The 21,447-nt window shown below is 47.6% G+C and overlaps 1 protein-coding gene across 4 annotated transcripts in view; it reads right to left on the reverse strand.

Moving 5' to 3' along the window:
* Positions 1–21,447, reverse strand: part of tcaim (T cell activation inhibitor, mitochondrial) — a 39,563-nt gene that overhangs the window by 12,819 nt on the left and 5,297 nt on the right. For 2 of the 4 annotated variants that reach the window (XM_085993715.1, XM_085993711.1), the window contains exons 4-7: positions 14,077–14,326; positions 11,127–11,249; positions 6,247–6,344; positions 963–1,019 (exon numbers count right to left, since the gene is read on the reverse strand). In XM_085993715.1, coding sequence (XP_085849841.1) covers positions 963–1,019; positions 6,247–6,344; positions 11,127–11,249; positions 14,077–14,326 — 528 coding nt within the window. The remainder of the gene's footprint in view (positions 1–962; positions 1,020–6,246; positions 6,345–11,126; positions 11,250–14,076; positions 14,327–21,447) is intronic. The other 2 variants (XM_085993714.1, XM_085993713.1) reach the window with 2 other exon arrangements.

Below are 21,447 nucleotides of genomic sequence, written 5' to 3' on the forward strand. Positions count from 1 at the left end.
TGGCTCAGAGGCAGGAAACAAAGGGTAATGGTCGAAGGGTGTTCTTGTGACTGGAAGGCTGTTTCCAGTGGGGTTCCGCAGGGCTCAGTACTGGGTCCCTTGCTTTTTGTGGTATATATCAATGATTTAGACTTGAATGTAGGGGTTATGAGAAAGAAGTTTGCAGATGATACTAAAATCGGCTGTGTGGCTAAACAATGAGCTGATTAAGAAGCAAAAAGAGATCTGAGAGAACTTAGTGTGAAGGTTGTTCTCAGATAAGGATAGCTTGAGATGCAAAAAATGAGGAGTGAGAGGGTGACTGAAATAACAGGTACCAGACAGTTACTGAACGTCACGTAGGCTCAGGGGAGAAAAAGGTATAAAAGAGCAGTTATTGAACACTGAAGGCAGCGCAAAACCAGAGGAAGAGAGACTTCAGTCAACAGAAGACAGCAAGTAACTAGTGGGGTGCCGCAAAGAATCAGTGCTTGGGCCTCAGCTATTCACAATCTACATCAATGATTTGGATGAGGGGACCAAATGTAATATATCCAAGTTTGCTGATGATACAAAGCTGGGTGGGAATGTAAGTTGTGAGGAGGATGTAGGAGGCTTCAAGGGGATATAGACAGGCTAAGTGAGTGGGCAAGAACATGGCAAATGGAATATCATGTGGAGAAATGTGAAGTTATCCACTTTGGTAGGAAAAATAGAAAAGCAGAGTATTTTTTAAATGGTGAGAGATTGGGAAATGTTGGTGTTCAGAGGGACCTGGGTGCCCTTGTACACAAATCACTGAAAGTTAACATGCAGGTACAGCGAGCAATTAGGAAAGCAAATGGTATGTTGGCCTTTATTACAAGAGGATTTGAGTATCAGAGTAAAGACGTCTTACTGCAATTATATAGGGCTCTGGTGAGACCACACCTGGAGTATTGTGTACAGTTTTGGTCTCCTTACCTAAGGAAGGATATACTTGCCATAGAGGGAGTGCAGCAAAGGTTCACCAGACTGGTTCCTGGGATGGGGGGATTGTCCTATGAGGAGAGATTGATTAGACTAGGCCTATATTCTCCAGAGTTTAGAAGAATGAGAGGTGATCTCATTGAAACATACACAATTCTTACAGGGCTTGACAGGGTAGATGCAGGGAGGATGTTTCCCCTGGCTGGGGAGTCTAGAACCAGGGGTCACAGTCTCAGGATAAGGGGTCGGCCATTTAGGACTGAGATGAGGAGAAATTTCTTCACTCAGAGGGTGGTGAATCTTTGGAATTCTCTACCCCAGGGGGCTGTCGTTGAGTATATTCAAGACAGAGATTGATAGATTTTTGAATATTAAGGTAGTCAAGGGATATGGGGATAGTGCAGGAAAGTGGAGATGAGGTTGAAGATCAGCCATGATCCTACTGAATGGCGGAGCAGGCTCAAAGGGCCAAATGGCCGACTCCTGCTCCTATTTCTTATGTTCTTATGTTCTCCTTCGCTCATCCCGCTTCCCCCTCGCACCACAAGCCTTTCCCACTTTCCAGCTTATTGTACTGTTTGCATTCCTTGCTCCCTTCCTGCCCAGCTGCCCACAGTTTAATGCGAGTCTTGTGCCTTTATGCTTTCAAGTAATCAGCAACCAGCTGACCAGCCTGTCCCCGAGCCTCCCAGTGAGAGTGAGGCGGGAGAAGGGGAGGAGGAAGAAAGCACCGTGTCACTGCATGTCTCACCCGCAGGCAGCACCTCAGATACTGGGACTACGCGTTCTTTAGAGGCAAGTTTAGTCGAGGGGCCTGCACTGGGTGATGCACCGGGGACGAGCGGGCTGCAGCAAGGCCAGGGGGAAAGGGTAGTTCGGGAGCCAGCTCCCCGGAGGGCGAGTTCTGCTGCACAGGACTCAGATGAGGACCTCGATGGGGAGGTGTTCACAAGAAGGGTGATGGGCATGCACACCAAGATGATGGGTGCAATGGCAAGGGTGCCCGAGAGCCTGTCGGCAATGGTAAGGAGCGTGGAGGAGTCCGCCTTCAACATTGCAGAGCACTGCGCACACCATGGAGCCTAGACCTTCAGCGGCTGCCAGATCGTGACATCAATGAGTTTGGAACGCCCCGTTAACGGCCCAGATGCAAAATTGACTGTCGCCCCCCTGCCTTAGCGCCTGGCCTGAACAACGACAGGAAGAGGAGGCGTGATGCGTTCGATGGCTGCTGCAGGAGCGGTATTTAAAGGGATCAACATCCGCTTCTATTTTAGTCACCAATCCATGCTGCCTTCGCAGTTTCAGATAGCAAAACAGCTGCTTTCAGTGAATTTACTTTCAGGAGTGTTCTGCCTGCTAAAAAATGTCACTTTCATTCTGCTAAGATTTCAAAGACCTACACTTGGTTACATTAATGGGGGCTGTACTGGCGCTCGACCTCGCCATCCAGCATCAACGTCGGAGGCAGAGACAAAGATTGGAAAATGTGGCCAGAGGGAGGAGAGGCAACAGGGCTCTCAACAGGAGGCCTTACCCTCCCAGGGTATTCCAGGAGCACTTCTCCTACGTAAATTTCACTGAGGAGCAGTGTGTTAGAAGGCTCCGTTTCAGCAAGGAGGTGGTCACAGAGCTCTGCCACCTCCTGCAGCCAGACCTCGAGCCTCAGATCAGGACCACCACGTCTCTCTCAGTGGCAGTCAAGGTCACCGTCGCCCTCAATTTCTTCGCCAGTGGATCCTTCCAGTCTGCAGCGGGAGACATATCTAACATCTCGCAGTTTGCCGTCCATCGCTGTATCCGGGAGGTCACAGAGGCTCTCTACAGTAGGAGAAGAGACTATATCTCCTTCCCCATCACCAGAGAGAAGCAGGACGAGCGTGCATGTGGCTTTGCCAGAATAGCGGGCTTCCCCATGGTGCAGGGCGCCATTGACTGCAGCCATGTTGCTTTGCGGGCACCCCGTAACAATCCTGAGGTTTTCTGTAACCGCAAAGGCTACCACTCACTTAATGTCCAGTTGGGATGCGACCAGACAGAGAATCCTCACCGTCAATGCCCGCTATCCTGGCAGCAGCCACGATGCCTTAATCCTGCACCAGACCGGTGTGCCAGCATTTTCCCAGCCACCACATCAAGCTCGTGGCTGGCTGGTCGGAGACAAGGGCTATCCGCTCTCCACCTGGCTCATGACTCCCCTCTGCAACCCCAACACTCCTGTCCAGCACTCATATAACGAGAGCCATGCCGCCACCAGGAACATCATCGAGCAGACCATCGGGGTGCTAAATCCCGGGTGAATTCTGCGTGCGGCGTTGGACTCGCTGCGCCCTGCCACAAGCCCATTAGCACCCCCACCCCCACCCCCAGGTGCTAACATGACGAATTTCTCCCCCATAGAATCTTCGGCCCAGTGTGCCTGCACCGGCTCCTTGGTAGTACTATCCAAATAGTCCCACTCCCCTGCTCTTTCCCTACAGCCCTGCAAATTTTTCCTTTTCAAGTATTTATCCAATTCCCTTTAGACTGTTATTATTGAATCTGCTTCCACCACCCTTTCGGGCAGTGCATTCCAGATCACAACAACTCGCTGCGTAAAAAAAAGTTTCCTCATGTCACCTCTGGTTCATTTGCCAATCACCATCAATCTGTGTCCTCTGGTTACCAACCCTTCAGTCACTGCAAACAGTTTCTCCTTATTTACTCTATCAAAAACTGTTTATGATTTTGAATACCTCTATCAAATCTCCCCTTAACCTATCAAATCTCCCCTTAACCGTCTCTGCTCTATCAAAGTCACAACTGACGTTCTATGTGGCCGTGGTAAACTATCCCTCCTCATCCTTCTCAACCTGTGCCTCCAACACCTCTCCTCCATCGTCCAGCTGGGTGGGACTGCCCTCGCCTGGTTCCATTCTTATCTATCCCAGTCATTGTTCGACAATCTCCTGCAATGGTTTCACTCAGGGGCAGCCATCTCCAGCTGTCTTTCAGCTTCCTCAGCACATGAGGGCAGACCTCTGGGCAGCAGTGTGTCCAGTGATGCCCTTTCGTAACGGCTCTGCCCAACTAACACCAGCAGCAAGCTCAAGATGGCCAAGAGAACACGTTGCAGATTGGAGCCCAAGTCCTCTACAACAGCATCTGAGCACTCACAAGGGATAGGAGGCCTGATAACTCTCGTCACTGCAGGTGGCTTTGGGCTTAGCACATTCTATGGTGTCCTGCGGTTCTGCTGAGCGCTACTCCATAGACATGGGCAGTGGACTCCTCCACAGTCACTGTCAGACCTTGCAGGGGCTTGGCGCTGATTTAACGACAAGATGATATTTCGGTACTTTAGATAGCATCCTTCTAAATGTAAAACTGCAAAATGTCTACGCCAGCATCTGCAGAAAGTAAAAAACACAGGCAAATGTTTTCTTTAAATGTGATCATTGTGAGGTCCAAATCCCAATCCCATGCAGCTGGGGAATGAGGTGAGCCATCAGGTCCTTGCTCCGTCTCCACCGCCAGCTCCGTCCCCACCACTACCTTCCCAGTGAATCCTGTTGGGTAAATATACCTGTTCTGCAGCTTGCTATGGAAGGAGTGAGTGATGAGGTGCTGCCTTCCTCGGTGTCATCGGAACCTATGTCTGCTTGTTGGGGGCTCACTTACAGTCACCGAATCATAAAATGATGCAGCACAGAAGGAGGCCATTCAGCCCACCATGTCTGTGCCGGCTCTTTGAAAGAGCTGTCCAATTAGTCCCACTCCCCTTGCTCATGTCTCCTTTTCAAGAAGAGGAAGATATGTTGAAATACCAGACTCACGACTCCCCTTCAAACAGAGCTTGCAAAGCATGCAACATGTGTCAGAGTGGTATGCTGGTATGTATCTGAGCGAGTGATTGAGAGAGAGAGAGAGAAGATACTACAGGAAACTTTGTGCTATCCGGCACCCATGGGACCGAGCTACTGCCGTTTTTTTAAAAGCTCCAGATAGACCAGCGTCAATGTTATCAGATAGGAGCTTTTCATCGCAGTATCTGACCACAAACACTGTTGCTCAGCAACAGCTTGTAAACACTCGGCCCGTGGCTTGGAAGCGTCTCTGAAGCTGTTGCTAAGATACAGAGACGCTTTCTAGAGCCTGCCGTGTCTAACCACAAACACTGTTGCTCAGCAACAGCTTGTAAACACTCGGCCCAGTAGCTTGGAAGCGTCTCTGAAGCTGTTGCTAAGCGACAAAGACGCTTTCCAGAGCCTGCCTGTGAAAAGCAGAAAAAAAACCTAACCAAAACGGCTGCTGATTTCTGCCGTTAGATCAAAGTTGCCGGACATTCAACTTCCGGATAGCACAAAGTTTCCTGTAATAGGAAAAGGCCATTCAGCCCCTCGGGCTGGTTCTACCAGTCAATTAGATCACGGCTGATCTGTACCTCAACTCCATCGACCCGCCTTTGCTCCATATCCCTCGATATCCTAACTGAACAAAAATCCATCTATCTGAGTCCTGAAAGCTCCGATTGACCCCCAGCAGCCACAGCCTTTTGAGGGAGAGAGTTCCAGATTTCCACTACCCTTTGTGTGAAGAAGTGCTTCCTGACCTCACCCCTGAATGGCCTGGCTCTAATTTTAAGATTATGCTCCCTTGTTCTTGACTCTCCCCCACTCCCACCAGAGGAAATAGTTTATTTTATTCTACAAGAACGGACTGGATTCGAAACCCAAAGCCTCGTAGGCAAAGTTACACTGCGCTAAGCCATTAAACCGAACAGTGGTTAAACATGGTGTGCAGCATGAGTTGTGGGTTTGGTTTCACTGGCGGCCATTTACCTTTTGAGAGCAAGCGTTTATAAAACAACAACAGCTTGCATTTATATAGAGCCTTTAACGTAGTAAAACATCCCAAGGTGCTTCACAGGAGTGACAACAAACAAAATTTGACAATGAGCCACATAAGGAGATATTAGGACAGGTGACCGGTCAAAGAGGTAGGTTTTAAGGAGCATCTTAAAGGAGGAAATAGAGGTGGAGCATAAGAAATAGGAGCAGGAGTAGGCCATTCGCCCTTCCAGCCTGCTCCGCCATTTTTCCTTTCTTGGGATGTCCGGCATGCTAGCTTCGTCCTCTAATCTAGAGAGGTTTAGGGAGGGAATTCCAGAGCTTAGGGCCGGCCTCCAGGCAGCTGAAGGCACGGCCGCCAATGGTGGAGCGACTGAAATCGGGGGATGCGCAAGAGGCCAGTATTGGAGGAGCGCGGAGATCTCGGAGGGTTGTAGGGCTGGAGGAGGTTACAGAGAGAAAGACGAACCTTTGATATTGTGCAATAGCGGAGTGTTCTGTCGGGCAAAACGCGCCAGGCTGTGTAGCTGGCTACAACGGTGAGCTACTCCCCAACTTTTCTGCCACCTAAACCAAGAACAGAATTAAAATCAACTTATCTGTGATCAAGAAATATTCCTAAAAACATGTTGGAGCCCAATGCGATAAATAAAACCTTAATTTAAACAAATATTCTGGCATGTACAATACTGTCAGTGGGCAGCACTCTCGCCTCTGAGTCAGAAGGTTGTGAGTTCAAGTCTCACTCCAGAGACTTGAGCACAAAAATCTAGGTTGACGCTCCCAATGCAGTGCTGAGGGAGTGCTGCACTGTCAGAAGTGCCGTCTTTCGGATGAGACGTTAACCCCAGGCCTCGTCTGTCCTTTCAGATGGATGTAATAGATCCCAATACACTATTTTGAAGAAGAGCAGGGGAGTTCTCCCTGGTGTCCTGGGGCCAATATTTATTCCTCACTCAACATCACAAAAAAACAGATTATCTGGTCATTATCACATTGCTGTTTGTGGGAGCTTGCTGTGCATAAATTGGCTGCCGCGTCTCCTACATTACAACAGTGACTACACTTCAAAAGTACTTCATTGGCTGTAAAGTGCTTGGGATGCCCTGCGGTCGTGAAAGGCACTATATAAATGCAAGTCTTTCTTTTTTTTTTAAATTTATTTACCCTGATTGGACCTGGATTTATTTGTTTGGATATCTACGAACTCAAATCAGTAACAATTCCGTTACTGATTTCACTGCTGCAATGAAAGAAAGGGAAGGCCTCTTAAACAGCAGCCGAAATACCAGTCACCAGGGTTAATCTGAAAAAGACATCATTTTGGGCAGCAGCAAAACCTAGAGTGATGCTCAGTAAATGTGTGGGATTTACTGCATGTGGCTACAACAGCAACTTGCATTTATACAGCACCTTTAATGGAGTAAAACATCGCAAGGTGCTCACAGGAGTGTAATCAGATGAAGATTTGACACCGAGGTATTAGAACAGGTGACCAAAAGCTTGCTCAAAGAGGTAGATTTTAAGGAGCATCGTAAAGGAGGAGAGAGAGGCGGAGAGGTTTAGGGAGGGAATTCCAGAGTTATGGGGCTTGGCAGCTAAAGGGCGACCACCAATGGTGGAGTGATGGAGATCAGGGATGCACAAGAGGGCAGAATTGGAGGAGCGCAGAGATCTCGGAGGGTTGTGGGGTTGGAGGAGGTTACAGAGATAGGGAGGGGAGGCGAGGCCATGGAGGGATTTGAAAACAAGGATGAGAGTTTTAAAATTGAGTCGTTGCCGGACCGGGAGCCAATGTAGGTCAATGAGCACAGGGGTGATGGGTGAACGGGACTTGGTGCGAGTTAGGGCATGGGCAGCAGTTTTGGATGAGCTCGAGTTTACGGAAGGCTGAAGATAGGAGGCCGCCAGGAGAGCGTTGGAATAGTCGAGTCTGGAGGTAATGAAAGCATGGATGAGGGTTTCAGCAGCAGATGGGCTGAGGCAGGGGCAGAGACGGGCGATGTTACAGAGGTGGAAGTAGGCGGTCTTGGTGATGGAGAGGATATGGGGGTCGCAAGCTCGGCTCAGGGTCAAATAGGATGCCGAGGTTGCGAACGGTCTGGTTTCAGCTTCGGGCCTTGCAGGTATTATCAATCGGAACCTGCTTAAGAGATGGCCAGGAAACAGTCATGGAGTGGATGGAAATACTTTTACAGCTCACTCTTCTGAGTCAGGTAATGTGGGCGTCGCTGGCAAGGCCAGCATTTATTGCCCTCCCTAATTGCCCTTGAGAAGGTGGTGGTGAGCCGCCTTCTTCAACCGCTGCAGTCCGTGTGGTGAAGGTACTCCCACAGTGTTGTTAGGGAAGGAGTTCCAGGATTTTGACCCAGCGACGATGAAGGAACGGCGATATACTTCTAAGTCAGGATGGTGTGTGACTCGGAGGAGAACCTGGAGGTGATGGTTTCCATTGCGCCTGCTGCCCTTGTCCATCCAGGTGGAAGAGGTTGTGCGTTTCAGAGGTGCTGCCGCAGAAGCCTTGGCGAGTTGCTGCAGTGCATCTTGCAGGTGGTACACACTGTAGCCACGGTGCGCCGGTGGTGGAGGGAGTGAATGTTTAAGGTGGTGGATGGGGTGCCAATCAAGCGGGCTGCCTTGTCTTGGATGGTGTCGAGCTTCTTGAGTGTTGTTGGTGCTGCACTCATCCAGGCAAGTGGAGAGTATTCCATCACACTCCTTACTTGTGTATTGTACATGGTGGAAAGGCTTTGGGGAGTCAGGAGGTGAGACACTCGCTGCAGAATACCTAGCCTCTGACCAGCTCTTGTAGCCACAGTATTTATGTGGCTGGTCCAGTTAAGTTTCTGGTCAATGGTGACCCCCAGGATATTGATGGTGGGGGATTCGGCGATGGTAATGCCGCTGAATGTCAAGAGGCGGTGGTTAGACTCTCGCTTGTTGGAGATAGTCATTGCCTGGCACTTGTGTGGCACAAATGTTACCTGCCACTTATCAGCCCAAGCCTGAATGTCGTCCAGGTCTTGTTGCATGCGGGCATGGACTGCTTCATTATCTGAGGAGTTGCGAGTGGCACTGAACACTGTGCAGTCATCAGCGAACATCCCCATTTCTGACCTTATGTTGAAGGGAAGGTCACTGATGAAACAGCTGAAGATGGTTGGGCCGAGGACACTGCCCTGAGGAACTCCTGCAGCGATGTCCTGGGGCTGTGATAATTGACCTCCAATCACCACAACCATCTTCATTTGTGCTAGGTATGACTCCAACCAATGGGGAGTTTCCTCCCCCCCCCCCCCCCCCGATTCTCATTGACTTCAGTTTTACTAGGGCTCCTTGATGCCACACTTGGTCAAATACTGCCTTGATGTCAAGGGCAGTCACTCTCGCCTCACCTCTGGAATTCAGCTCCTTTGTCCATGTTTGGACCAGGGCTGTAATGAGGTCGGGAGCAGAGTGGTCCTGGCGGAACCCAAAGTGGGCATCAGTGAGCAGGTTATTGGTGAGTAAGTGCCGCTTGATAGCACTGTTGATGACACCTTCCATCACTTTGCTGATGATTGAGAGTAGACTGATGGAGCAGTAACTGGCCAGATGGGATTTGTCCTGCTTTTTATGGACAGGACGTACCTGGGCAGTTTTCCACATTGTCAGATAGATGCCAGTGTTGTAGCTGTGTTGGAACAGCTTGGCTAGAGGCGCGGCTAGTTTTGGAGCACAAGTCTTCAGCACGACAGCCGGGATGTTGTCGGGGCCCACAGCCTTTGCTGTATCCAGTACGCTCAGCCGTTTCTTGATATTGAATTGGCTGAAGACTGGCTTCTGTGATGGTGGGGACCTCAGGAGGAGGCCGATATGGATCATCCACTCGGCACTTCTGGCTGAAGATGGTTGCAAATGCTTCAGCCTTGTCTTTTGCACTCACGTGCTGGACTCCACCATCATTGAAGATGGGGATATTCATGGACCATCCCCCTCCCGTTAGTTGTTTAATGGTTCACCACCATTCACGACTGGATGTGGCAGGACTGCAGAACTTTGATCTGATCCGTTGATTGTGGGATTGCTTAGCTCTGTCTATAGCATGCTGCTTCCACTTTTTAGCATGCATGTAGTCCTGTGTTGCAGCTTCCCCAGGTTGGCACCTCATTTTTAGGTACTCCTGGTGCTGCTCATGGCATGCTCTTCTACACTCCTTATTGAACCAGGGTTGGTCCCCTGGCTTGATGGTAATGGTAGAGTGAGGGATATGCCGGGCCATGAGGTTACAGATTGTGGTAGAATACAAATCTGCTGCTGCTCCTGCTGGCCCACAGCGCCTCATGGATGCCCAGTTTTGCAACAGGTAGATTGGTGAGGACGAGGTCAAGTAGGTTTTTCCCTCGTGTTGGTTCTCTCACCACCTGTCGCAGGCTCAGTCTGACAGCTATGTCCTTTAGGACTCGGCCAGCTCGGTCAGTAGTGCTGCTACCGAGCCACTCTTGGTGATGGACATTGAAGTCCCCCACCCAGAGTACATTCTGTGCCCTTGCTACTCTCAATGCTTCTTCCAAGTGGTGTTCAACATGGAGGAGTACTGATTCATCAGCTGAGGGAGGGCGGTAGGTGGTAATCAGCAGGAGGTTTCCTTGCCCATGCTTGACCTGTAGCCATGAGACTTCCTGGGGTCCGGAGTCAATGTTGAGGACTCCCAGGGCCACTCCCTCCCGACTGTATACCATTGTGCCGCCACCCCTGGTGGGTCTGTGGGAAGTTTGAGACATTGGCTCTGTCCCAAAGGTAAGATTCTGTGAGTATGACTGTGTCAGGCTGTTGCTTGAGTAGTCTGTGGGACAGCTCTCCCAATCGTTGGTGAAGAGGACGTTGCAGGGTCGACTGGGCTGGGTGTGCAGTTGCCGTGTCCGTAGCCGGTGCCATGGTTGATGCCGGATGGTCCGTCCAGTTTTATTCTTATTATTGTTTTTCGTAGCGGTTTGTTACAACTGAGTGGCTTGCTAGGCCATTTCAGAGGGCAGTTAAGAGTCAACCACATTACCAGATTACCTTCCCTAAAGGACATTAGTGAACCAGATGGGTTTTTACAACAATCCAGTAGTTTCGCGGTCACTATTACTGATACTAGCTTTTTATTCCAGATTTATTTAATTCATTGAATTTAAATTCCCCAGCTGCCGTGGTGGGATTTGAACTCACGTCTCTGGATCATTAGTCCAGGCCTCTGGGTTACTAGCCCAGTGACGTTACCACTACGCTACCGTTCCCTACTTCATTTTATGAAGACTCATTTCAAACTCTACAAACGATACACACCGATTTCTTGCATATCTTGATTCCTTTTAGCACCAGTACCTGATATCAGTTATTTCCAGTTGCTGGCATAGTTCCGTTTTTAACCGATCGAGCTCATCCCGCAGCGGAACACTGACACTTAACTTCGCCGAGGCACCGGATATATTTTTATGCAACCATAATCTGCAAAGCAAATATCAGTGTCGGTGTGTCAGTATTACTGATACAACAGCCAAATACTGCCGATGCTGGAAATCTGAAATAACAACAGAAAATGTTGGAAACACTCAGCGGGCCAGGCAGCATCCGTGGAGAGAGAAACTGATTAAAATCTGTTACAGCTCTAGCCTTCTCCAGTTCTGACGAAGGGTCCCAGACCTGAAACATTAACTCTGTTTCTCTCTCCACGGATGCTGCCTGGCCTGCTGAGTGTTTCCAGCATTTGCTGTTGTTATGTCAGTATTACTGCCCTGATAGTATCGCTAGTCTCCTCAAAACTCGTCCAGTCGTCATTACAAAATTAAAAACCGCAGGGCTGAAATAATCCATTGGTCTTCTAACCACTTTTACAACAACCACTTTTAAAGCATATATACAGTAATGCCATATTGCCACCCCACCGTCTCAAATCGTGAGACAATCAGACAAGGTTCTATACAAGTTTAACATAACTTCTCTGCTTTTGAAATGAACCCCAGTGCTTTATTTGCACTTTCATGGCTTTTTTAACCTGCATTCCTACTTGTAATGATTTGTGAATCTATAGCAAAATTTAGGATTGTCCACCTCTACTGCAACATAGAGTAGAGGAGACTAGCTGACCACTAAACCAGCACCATCAACCCTATACAAATCACACATTTCACAGTGTTACCAGGAGTAAATATATTCAGTACAACGATCGCTGATCACTTTATCTACAAAATATAGAAATCTATGAAAGTTTTTCCAATTTGCTTTTTCACTTAACAAAATGGACATCTCATTGAAACTTATAAAATTCTGACAGGACTGGACAGACTAGATGCATGAAGGATGTTCTCAATGGCGGGGGAGTCCAGAACCAGGGGTCACTGTCTAAGGATAAGGGGTAAGCCATTTAGGACTGAGATGAGGAGGAATTTCTTCACCCAGAGAGTGGTGAACCTGCGGAATTCTCTACCACAGAAGGCAGTAGAGGCCAATTCATTAAATATATTCAAGAAGGAGTTGGATATATTTCTTAAGGCTAAAGGGATCAAGGGATATGGGGAGAAAGCAGGGACCGGGTACTGAATTTGGATGATCAGCCATGATCTCGTTCAATGGCGGAGCAGGCTCGAGGGGCCGAATGGCCTACTCCTGCTCCTATCTTCTATGTTTCTATGTTTCATACCCGAACTTGGACAAGTAAGGTTATGAGAATTTCACTGCCTGACAGGGCGGTGGAAGCAGATTCAACAGTAACTTTCAAAAGGGAATTGGATAAATACTTGAAAAGGAAAACAGTGCAGGGCTACAGGGGAAAGAGCAGGGGGAGTGGGTCTAATTTGATAGCTCTTTCAAAGAGCCGGCACAGGCACGATGGGCCGAATGGTCTCCTTCTGTGCTGTATGATTTCAAAAACATACATATAGGGTTTTTTTTGCAGCCTAATCCATTAATTTTCAAGAACAGAGTAGTTAACTGGCAGCTAATAAGAAAAAAAGATTTTATATAGCACCTTTCACCACATCAGGACGTCCCAAAGTGATTTACAGCCACTTCTGAGTTGTAGTCACTGTTGTAGGAAACATGACAGCCAATTTATGCTCTTCTTCGAAATAGTGCCATGGGATCTTTTATGCCCACCTGAGAGGGCAGACGAGGCCTCGGTTTAATGTCTCATCCGAAAGATGGCACCTCCGACAGTGAAACATATAAGATACTGAGGGGGCTCGACAAGGTCGATGCAGAGAGGATGTTTCCCCTCGTGGGGAAATCTAGAACTCGGGGGCACAGTTTCAGAATAAAGGGTCGCCCTTTTAGAACTGAGATGAGGAGGAATTTCTTCTCTCAGAGGGTCGTAAATCTGTGGAATTCTCTGCCCCAGAGAGCCGTGGAGGCTGGGTCATTAAATACATTTAAGGTGGAGATAGACAGATTTTTGCAAGATAAGGGAGTGTGTGCAGCAAAGATTCACCAGACTGATACCTGGGATGGCAGGAATGACGTATGAAGAGAGATTGGGTCGATTAGGCTTATATTCACTAGAGTTTAGAAGAATGAGAGGGGATCTTATTGAAACTTATATAATTCTAACAGGACTAGACAGACTAGATGCAGGAAAGATGTTCCCGATGGCGGGGGAGTCCAGAACCAGGGGTCACAGTCTAAGGATAAGGGGTAAGCCATTTAGACAGAGATGAGGAGGAATTTCTTCACCCAGAGAGTGGTGAACCTGTGGAATTCTCTGCCACAGAAGGCAGTGGAGGCCAATTCATTAAATATATTCAAGAAGGAGTTGGATATATTTCTTGAGGCTAAAGGGATCAATGGATATGGGGAGAAAGCAGGGGCGGGGTACTGAATTTGGATGATCAGCCATGATCTCATTGAATGGCGGAGCAGGCTCGAGGGACCGAATGGCCTACTCCTGCTCCTATCTTCTATGTTTCTATGTTATGGGGAGCGGGCAGGGAAGTGGCTCTGAGCCCAAGATCAGCTATGATCTCATTGAATGGCGGAGCAGGCTCGAGGGGCCAAGTGGCTTATTCCTGCTCCTATTTCTTATGTTCTTATGCAACACTTCCTCAGTACTGCACTGGAGTGTCAGCCTAGATTAGGCGTTCAAGTCTCTGGAGTGGGGATTTGAACTTATGACCTTCGGACTCAGAGGCAGGGAGTGCTATCCACTGAGCCACGGCTGACACTTGGATAATTAGTTAAATGTTAACGATGTAATTATTCAGAACTACTTCTCACCAGTGCAATAATCAAAGCTATTCACACGACTTAACTCCTGTAAGTAGGAAGGAACAGTTTCTTGTACCCGAGTATAGGTTCCATGCGGCGAGTGCAGTCTAGCTCTTCCTCTGGGTCCCTGTAGCCAGTGAAGGTGTAGTAGGTCTTATCCCAGCGGATAGGTCTACTGAACTGAGTGCTCCCATTTCGATGATGCAGGCCTGTGTCCACCTGAGAGTCCTGGACATGCTCAGTGGATAAGCTGCAGGATTTCAAGATATTTACAACCGTACTGAGAAGGTCTTTCGTCTGCAGGGTGAAACTGACTGCTCGAAATCCTGAAACAAACAGTTTTGTTTTAATTGTTTCAGCTTAGTGTACTAGAAGAGGAAAATAAATGTTCATTAAACTCGTTATCTGCATAAAGCAAGCTTACTACAGTACAAAATAACAACAGAAAACGCTGGAAAAACTCAGCAGGCCAGGCAACATCCTGGTAACATAGTAGTATTTTACTACAGTACAATGTGAAATCATAGAATCATACAGCACAGAAGGAGGCCATTCGGCCCATCATGCTGTATCGGCTCTTTGAAAGAACTATCCAATTAATTCTACTCCCGTGCTCTTTCCTCATAGGCCTGCTAAGTATTTATCCAATTCTCTTTTGAAAGTTACTATTGAATCTGCTTCCACCGCCCTTTCAGGCAGCGCATTCCAGATCACAACAACTGATATACACAGAGGGAAAAAAAAATCAACAATAAGCTGGTGTAAAATTGCTAAAGCCATGCTGCTACAATCACCCATTCACACACTTCAAAAGTTCTACAATTTGGTAGATTTCGAGGTAGTACACCCACGTACAGTAGAACAACTTATTTGGCGCCTTTAACGTAGTAAACGTCCCAAGGCGCTTCACAGGAGCGATTACCAAACAAAATTTGACACCGATCCACATAAGGAGAGATCAGGACAGATGACCAAAAGCATGGTCAAATGGGTAGGTTTTAAGGAGCCTCTGAAAGGAGGAAGAAGAGAAAGGGGGCGGAGAGGTTTAGGGAGAGAATTCCAGAGCTTAGGGCTCAGGCAGCTGAAGGCACGGCCACCAATGGTGGAACGATGAAAATTGGGAATGCGCAAGAGGCCAGAGCTGGAGGAGCGCGGAGATCCCGGAGGGTTGTAGGGCCGGAGGAGGTCACAGAGATGGGGAGGGGGGCGCGAGGCCACGGAGGGATTTGAAAACAAGGATGAGAATTTTAAAATTGAGGCGTAGGCCAGCGAGCACACTACCGCTGTAATGCACCTCTCAGCCTGCCAGTGGCCCACTGCAAGGCAGTAAAGCACTTGCGCATCACTCCACCACTGTCACTGCTCCGCCGTCTCCCAGATGATACATCGCCGATTCCTGCCCTAGAGGAAGATACACAACTGCTGTGAACCATGGAAAATAGTAAATATGCAGTAGGAGAGGCTAAACATGAGAATAGAAAACATAATAAGCTTGCACTTAATGGCTTCGGCATCTTTGCTAAGCAAATGGTGTCTTATATCAAAATGCAATTTTTTAAAAATGGCTTGAACCTTCAGCCATGCCTTTGTTACCTCCAGATTTGACTATTCCAACGCACTCCTGGCTGGCCTCCCATCTTCTACTCTCCGTAAACTTGAGCTCATCCAAAACTCTGCTGCCCGTGTCCTAACTCGCACCAAGTCCCGTTCACCTGTCACCCCCTGTGCTCGCTGACCTACACTGTCTCCCGGTCCAGCAACGACTCAATTTTAAAATTGCACATCCTTGTTTTCAAATCCCGCCATATCTTCGCCCCTCCCTACCTCTCTGTAACCTCCTCCAGCCCTACAACTCTCCGAGATCTCTGCATTCCTCCATATCTGACCTCCTGCGCATCCCCGGTTTTCATCGCTCCACCACTGGCAGCCGTGCCTTCAGCTGTGGAGTTCCCTCCTTAAACCTCTCCACCAATGTTCCCTCTAATTTTTTTTTGTACTGAGCGGGCCACAAACACCTTTGAGTGCGACCTTTTCATCCGTTGGCAAATTTTTACACCAACAGCCGTTACAACAACAACCGTTACAACAACAACAGCCGTTACACCAACAGCCGTTACACCAACTGTAACAACTGTTACAGCTACAACAACAGCTACTGCAACAGCAGCTACTGCTACAACAACAGCTACCGTTACAACAGCTACCGTTACAACAACAGCTACCGTTACAACAACAGCTACCGTTACAACAACAGCTACCGTTACAACAACAGCTACCGTTACAACAACCACTTTAAAGCATATATACAGTAATGCCATATTGCTACCCCACCATCTCAAATCATGAGACAATCAGACAAGGTTCTATACAAGTTTAACATAACTTCTCTGCTTTTGAAATGAACCCCAGTGCTTTATTTGCAATTTCATGGCTTTTTTAACCTGCGTTGCTACTTAGAATGATTTGTGAATCTAGACTAGTAAGCCAGAGGCTCAGTCAAATGCACGGTGGCATAGTGGTTAGCGCTGTTGCCTCACAGCGCCAGGGACCTGGGTTCGAATCCGGCCTCGGGTGACTGTCTGTGTGGAGTTTGCACATTCTCCCCGTGTTTGCGTGGGTTTTCTCCGGGTGCTCCGGTTTCCTCCCACAGTCCAAAGATGTGCGGGTTAGGTTGATTGGCTATGATAAATTGACCCTTAGTGTTAGGGGGATTAAATGCATGGGGTTACGGGGATAGGGTGGGATATGTGTTGGTGTAGGGGTTACGGGAATCGGGTGGGATATGTGTCGGTGCAGGCTCGATGGGCCGAAATGGCCTCTATCTGCACTGTGGTGATTCTGTGATTCTGAGGATATGGGTTCAAATCCCACCACGGCAGCTGGTGGAATTTAAATTCAATTTAATTCTGGAATTAAATGTTAGTCTTAGTAATGGCGACCATGATACCATTGTCGATTGTTGCAAAAACCCATCTGGTTCACTAATGTCCTTTAGGGAAGGAAATCTGCCGTCCTTACCTGGTCTGGCCTACATGTGACTCCAGACCCACAGCAATGTGGTTGACTCTTAATGCCCTCTGAAATGGCCTAGCAAGCCACTCAGTTGTAAACAACCACTACAAAAAACAATAAGAATACTGCAGCGGTTCAAGAAGGCGGCTCACCACCATCTTCTCAAGGGCAATTAGGGATGGACACTAAATGCAGGCCTAGCCAGCGACGCCCACATCCCATCAATGAATTTTTTAAAAATTAAAAAAAATACCCCTAGACTTTGCACCTCTACCCCATTTAGACTCTTATTTTCCAAGGAGTAGGTCTCCTCCTTATTCCTCCTACCAAAATGCACCACCTCACACTTATCTATTATTGAAATTCATTTGTCATTTACATGCCCGTTCTGCAAGTTTGTTTATGGTAGAATTAATTAAAAGCTTTTAGTTCGTCATGTACAAACTCTATTTAATAAAAAATTACTTGTCAGAAATGACTGAGATATAAAAGAACTGCATAATAATGCATTAACACTTCAGAAACATCACTCAGTTACACGGTTATGCATCGACAAACAATCCAAAAGCCCAAGGTGAGCTGAAAGAGGCCTATCTATTCATGCAATTTGTATTAATTTTAAAGTTTTCAACATATTAGCCCATCCCTCATGTCACTATAGCAGTGGCAGCAGGAGCAGCGGCTTTCCAATGGCGCTGACGTGCTTTACGTCCACATAAGTAATTAGAATATTAATCACAATGCAACCAGACAACCAACAAATATAAAGCGCTGTAGTTCTTTAGTTCACAGAATTAAAAAGAATTGAACAAAAATAGGGATCCGTATTTCCAGCTTCACTCACTTCCATTAATAAACGTTGTCTTCTTGAACCAGCACACCCCATATGTAACAAGTCAGAAATGCAGCACTTATTCACCAGTGTAGAAAAACACATACACACTTTGCGTCACCGAATTAAAAACAAAAAGCAGGAAAAGCTATGATTTAACAGAAATAAACATTCCTCTTTCTTCCTGGACAGGAGAACCAATCAGACTGACTTGGAAACTAATATGGTGACGTAAAGATGTTAATTTACAAATTTCGCCTCTAATGTTTTTCTCTCAAACATTCTCCACAATATTAATCCCTGCTCTTATCATGAAAAGTGTTGAATTAAATAGTGGGAAACAAACTTCATTGTACTCTCAATTTTTAATCTCCTATTTCAAACATTTATACCAAATCAAAATTGTACATTATCAGTTTAATCAAAATATTTTCTGCATTTTTCTCAATAAACAAATAGTAGTTTCTTCTAAAGTAGCTTCTTTCAATTTTTATACATCATTACATAACTCGTGTTTCTATTAACACTCCACTAAACGTTTAAGAGGAAATCTATATTTACATTATTCCTGGGACTTGTTTGGACTATAGAACAACAGGCAAAATAACATGGTTTGTGTTTTTCCCCTTTTTTGGTTCTCTTCCTAAACGTCTTAATGATATATTTTTTTAAAGTCAATAAAAAGTAATATGTAACTCCTACAAATCCTCCCCGCCCTCCTCCTCAACAGCATGGTTGTATGTTTATGAAACGCTCGCTTCAGTCGATCGTTCAAAATCAAATATTGAGAAAATTCAATTTTAAAATGTTTTAAGCATTTCAAAGCCTCTTTAAAAGCATTTGGACTTCAAGACCTGGTTGAAACTTGTTTCGATGAGGGGAAAATTGATTTTTGCTTGTTTCTTCCAAAATCATATTCAAAACTTAGGGGGAAAAAGTGTTTTTATCACTCATTTTTTGTGAAAAGTTCATTAAAAATCTTTAAATTCTTTCAAGCCTCGTTGCAGCTTTGACAGAAGAAGTTGCTCCAAGTTTCTCTTTCCCTCTTCAACGCTGTCATTAAACATACAACAAAAATTAATAAAATAAGCTCTAAATTCCAAATGGAGCTCAAATCAGAAAGTGAATAAAGTGGTTAAACTTCCTAAGAAGGCGGTGAGGTTATCTCTCCCCAGCCTTGGTGATGAGTTGGGATCAGTTTTGGAGAAGTTGTTTCCTCTTTTTCTGTTGCCGTTCCCTCCGTCTCTCACAGACTCTGAGGTACAAACAGGGGCACAAACTTTTCCCCCTCTCTCATAACATGATTCAAATAGCCCCGATAGACTCTTTCAAAAAGGGAACAACACCTGGCAAAATTTAACTGGAACTTACTGCGGGACATTCAACATCACGTTCCTGTATTTTTTTCCGGTTTTAAACAATTTTCCAATTTTTAAAAAAAAATTTCACCGTGGGCCTAAGAATTGTTTGCTTTAGCCTCCTTCCAGCGGCCACTATACATGTGCTGCGCCTCCATCTGTGTTGTTCCAAAGTGCGGCCGCTGCTCAGTCCTCGGGAACGGACTACAAGCGTCTGGACCCTCAACCCTCTCGCTTCCTCTTTCACCGTCTCTCTCTCCCTCTGTCCCAGTCGCTCTCCCTCTGTCTCTCTCTGTCCCAGTCTCTTTCTCTCTCCCTCTGACCCAGTCTCTCTCTCTCCCTCTGACCCAGTCTCTTTCTCCCTCCCTCTGACCCAGTCTCTCTCTCTCCCTCTGACCCAGTCTCTCTCTCTCCCTCTGACCCAGTCTCTCTCTCTCTCTGAACCAGTCTCTCTCTCCCTCTGACCGTCTCTCTCTCCCTCTGACCCAGTCTCTCTCTCTCTCTGAACCAGTCTCTCTCTCCCTCTGACCGTCTCTCTCTCCCTTTGTCCCAGTCTCTCTCTCTCTCCCTCTGACCCAGTCTCTCTCTCTCCCTCTGACCCAGTCTCTCTCTCTCCCTCTGACCCAGTCTCTCTCTCCCCCTCTGTCCCAGTCTCTCTCTCTCTCCCTCTGTCCCAGTCTCTCTCTCTCTCCCTCCCTCTGACCCAGTCTCTCTCTCTCCCTCTAACCCAGTCTCTCTCTCTGTCCCAGTCTCTCTCTCCCTCTGTCCCAGTCTCTCTCTCCCTCTGTCCCAGTCTCTCTCTCCTTCTGTCCCAGTCTCTCTCTCCTTCTGTCCCAGTCTCTCTCTCCCTCTGTCCCAGTCTCTCTCTCTCTCTCTCCCCCTCCCTCTGACCCAGTCTCTCTCTCCCTCTAATCCAGTCTCTCTCTCCCTCTGTCCCAGTCTCTCTCTCCTTCTGTCCCAGTCTCTCTCTCCCCCTCTGTCCCAGTCTCTCTCTCTCCCTCTCCCCCAAGTCTCTCTCCCTCTCTCTCCCTCCCCCGTCTCTCTCTCTCCCCCTCCCCCCCCGTCTCTCTCTCTCTCTCCCTCTCCCCCGTCTCTCTCTCTCCCTCTCCCCCAAGTCTCTTTCTCTCCCACCCAAGTCTCTTTCTCTCCCTCCCAAGTCTCTTTCTCTCCCTCCCCCCCCCCCCCAAGTCTCTCTCTCTCAGCCCAAGTCTCTCGCTTTCCCCAGTCTCTCTCTCGCTCTCCCCAGTCTCTCTGTCCACCGCCCCCCCCAAATCTCTCTCTCACCCAGCTTCTCCCCCCACAAGTCTCCCTCTCCCCCCAAGTCTCATTCTCTCTCTCCCCCCCCCCCAAGTCTCTCTCGCTCACCCAGCATCTCTCTCCCCCCAAGTCTCACTCTTTCTCTCCCCTTTCGATCCTTGCACTCCCCCCCCAACCCCAACGGATCTACTTGCAAAGCGTGGCCTGTACTGTAGGCTGCAACAGTGGGGTACTGCGCATGCACAGAAAGGGATCGGGTGCACATGCGTGGTATGCAGATGGCCGCAAAGTCGGTGTTTTTAATCGGGCCGCTCCCTGCTCCAGCTGCTGTCTGGCTCTGCACGGCAATTCAATTCAATCTTGCAGCAGCTCGAGGATTAGTGTGCTGGCGCGCAGCCGTGCACCCTAGAGGGAACAGTGCTCTCCACCTCTCTCTCCTTTAAGACGCTCCTTAAAACCTGCCTCTTTGACAAAGCTTTTGGTCACCTTTTTAAAAAATTTGTTCACAGGATGTGGGCGTCGCTGGCAAGGCCGGCATTTATTGCCCATCCCTAATTGCCCTTGAGAAGGTGGTGGTGAGCCGCCTTCATGAACCACAGAGGGCAGTTAAGACCCATTGCTGTGGGTCTGGAGTCACATATCGGCCAGACCAGGTAAGGACGGCAGATTTCCTTCCTGTAGGACATTCGTGAACCAGTTGGGTTTTTACGACAATCCAGTAGTTACATGGTCACCATTACTGATACTAGCTTTTTATTTCAAGATTTATTTAATTGAATTTAAATTCCCCAGCTGCCTGTGGTGGGATTTGAACTCACGTCCCTGGATCATTAGTCCAGGCCTCTGGATTAATCTAGTCCAGTAACATAACCAATATGCCACCGTACCCCTATTATCTCCTGTGGCTTGGTGTCAAAAATGTTTTTAATGATATCGCTCCTATGAAGTGCCTTGGGACATTTGGCTACGTTAAATGCGCTGTATAAAT

Source organism: Somniosus microcephalus, chromosome 7 (assembly GCF_052327205.1).
Source record: "Somniosus microcephalus isolate GS21.2 chromosome 7, FLI_Smic_1.0, whole genome shotgun sequence".
NCBI lineage: Eukaryota > Metazoa > Chordata > Chondrichthyes > Squaliformes > Somniosidae > Somniosus > Somniosus microcephalus.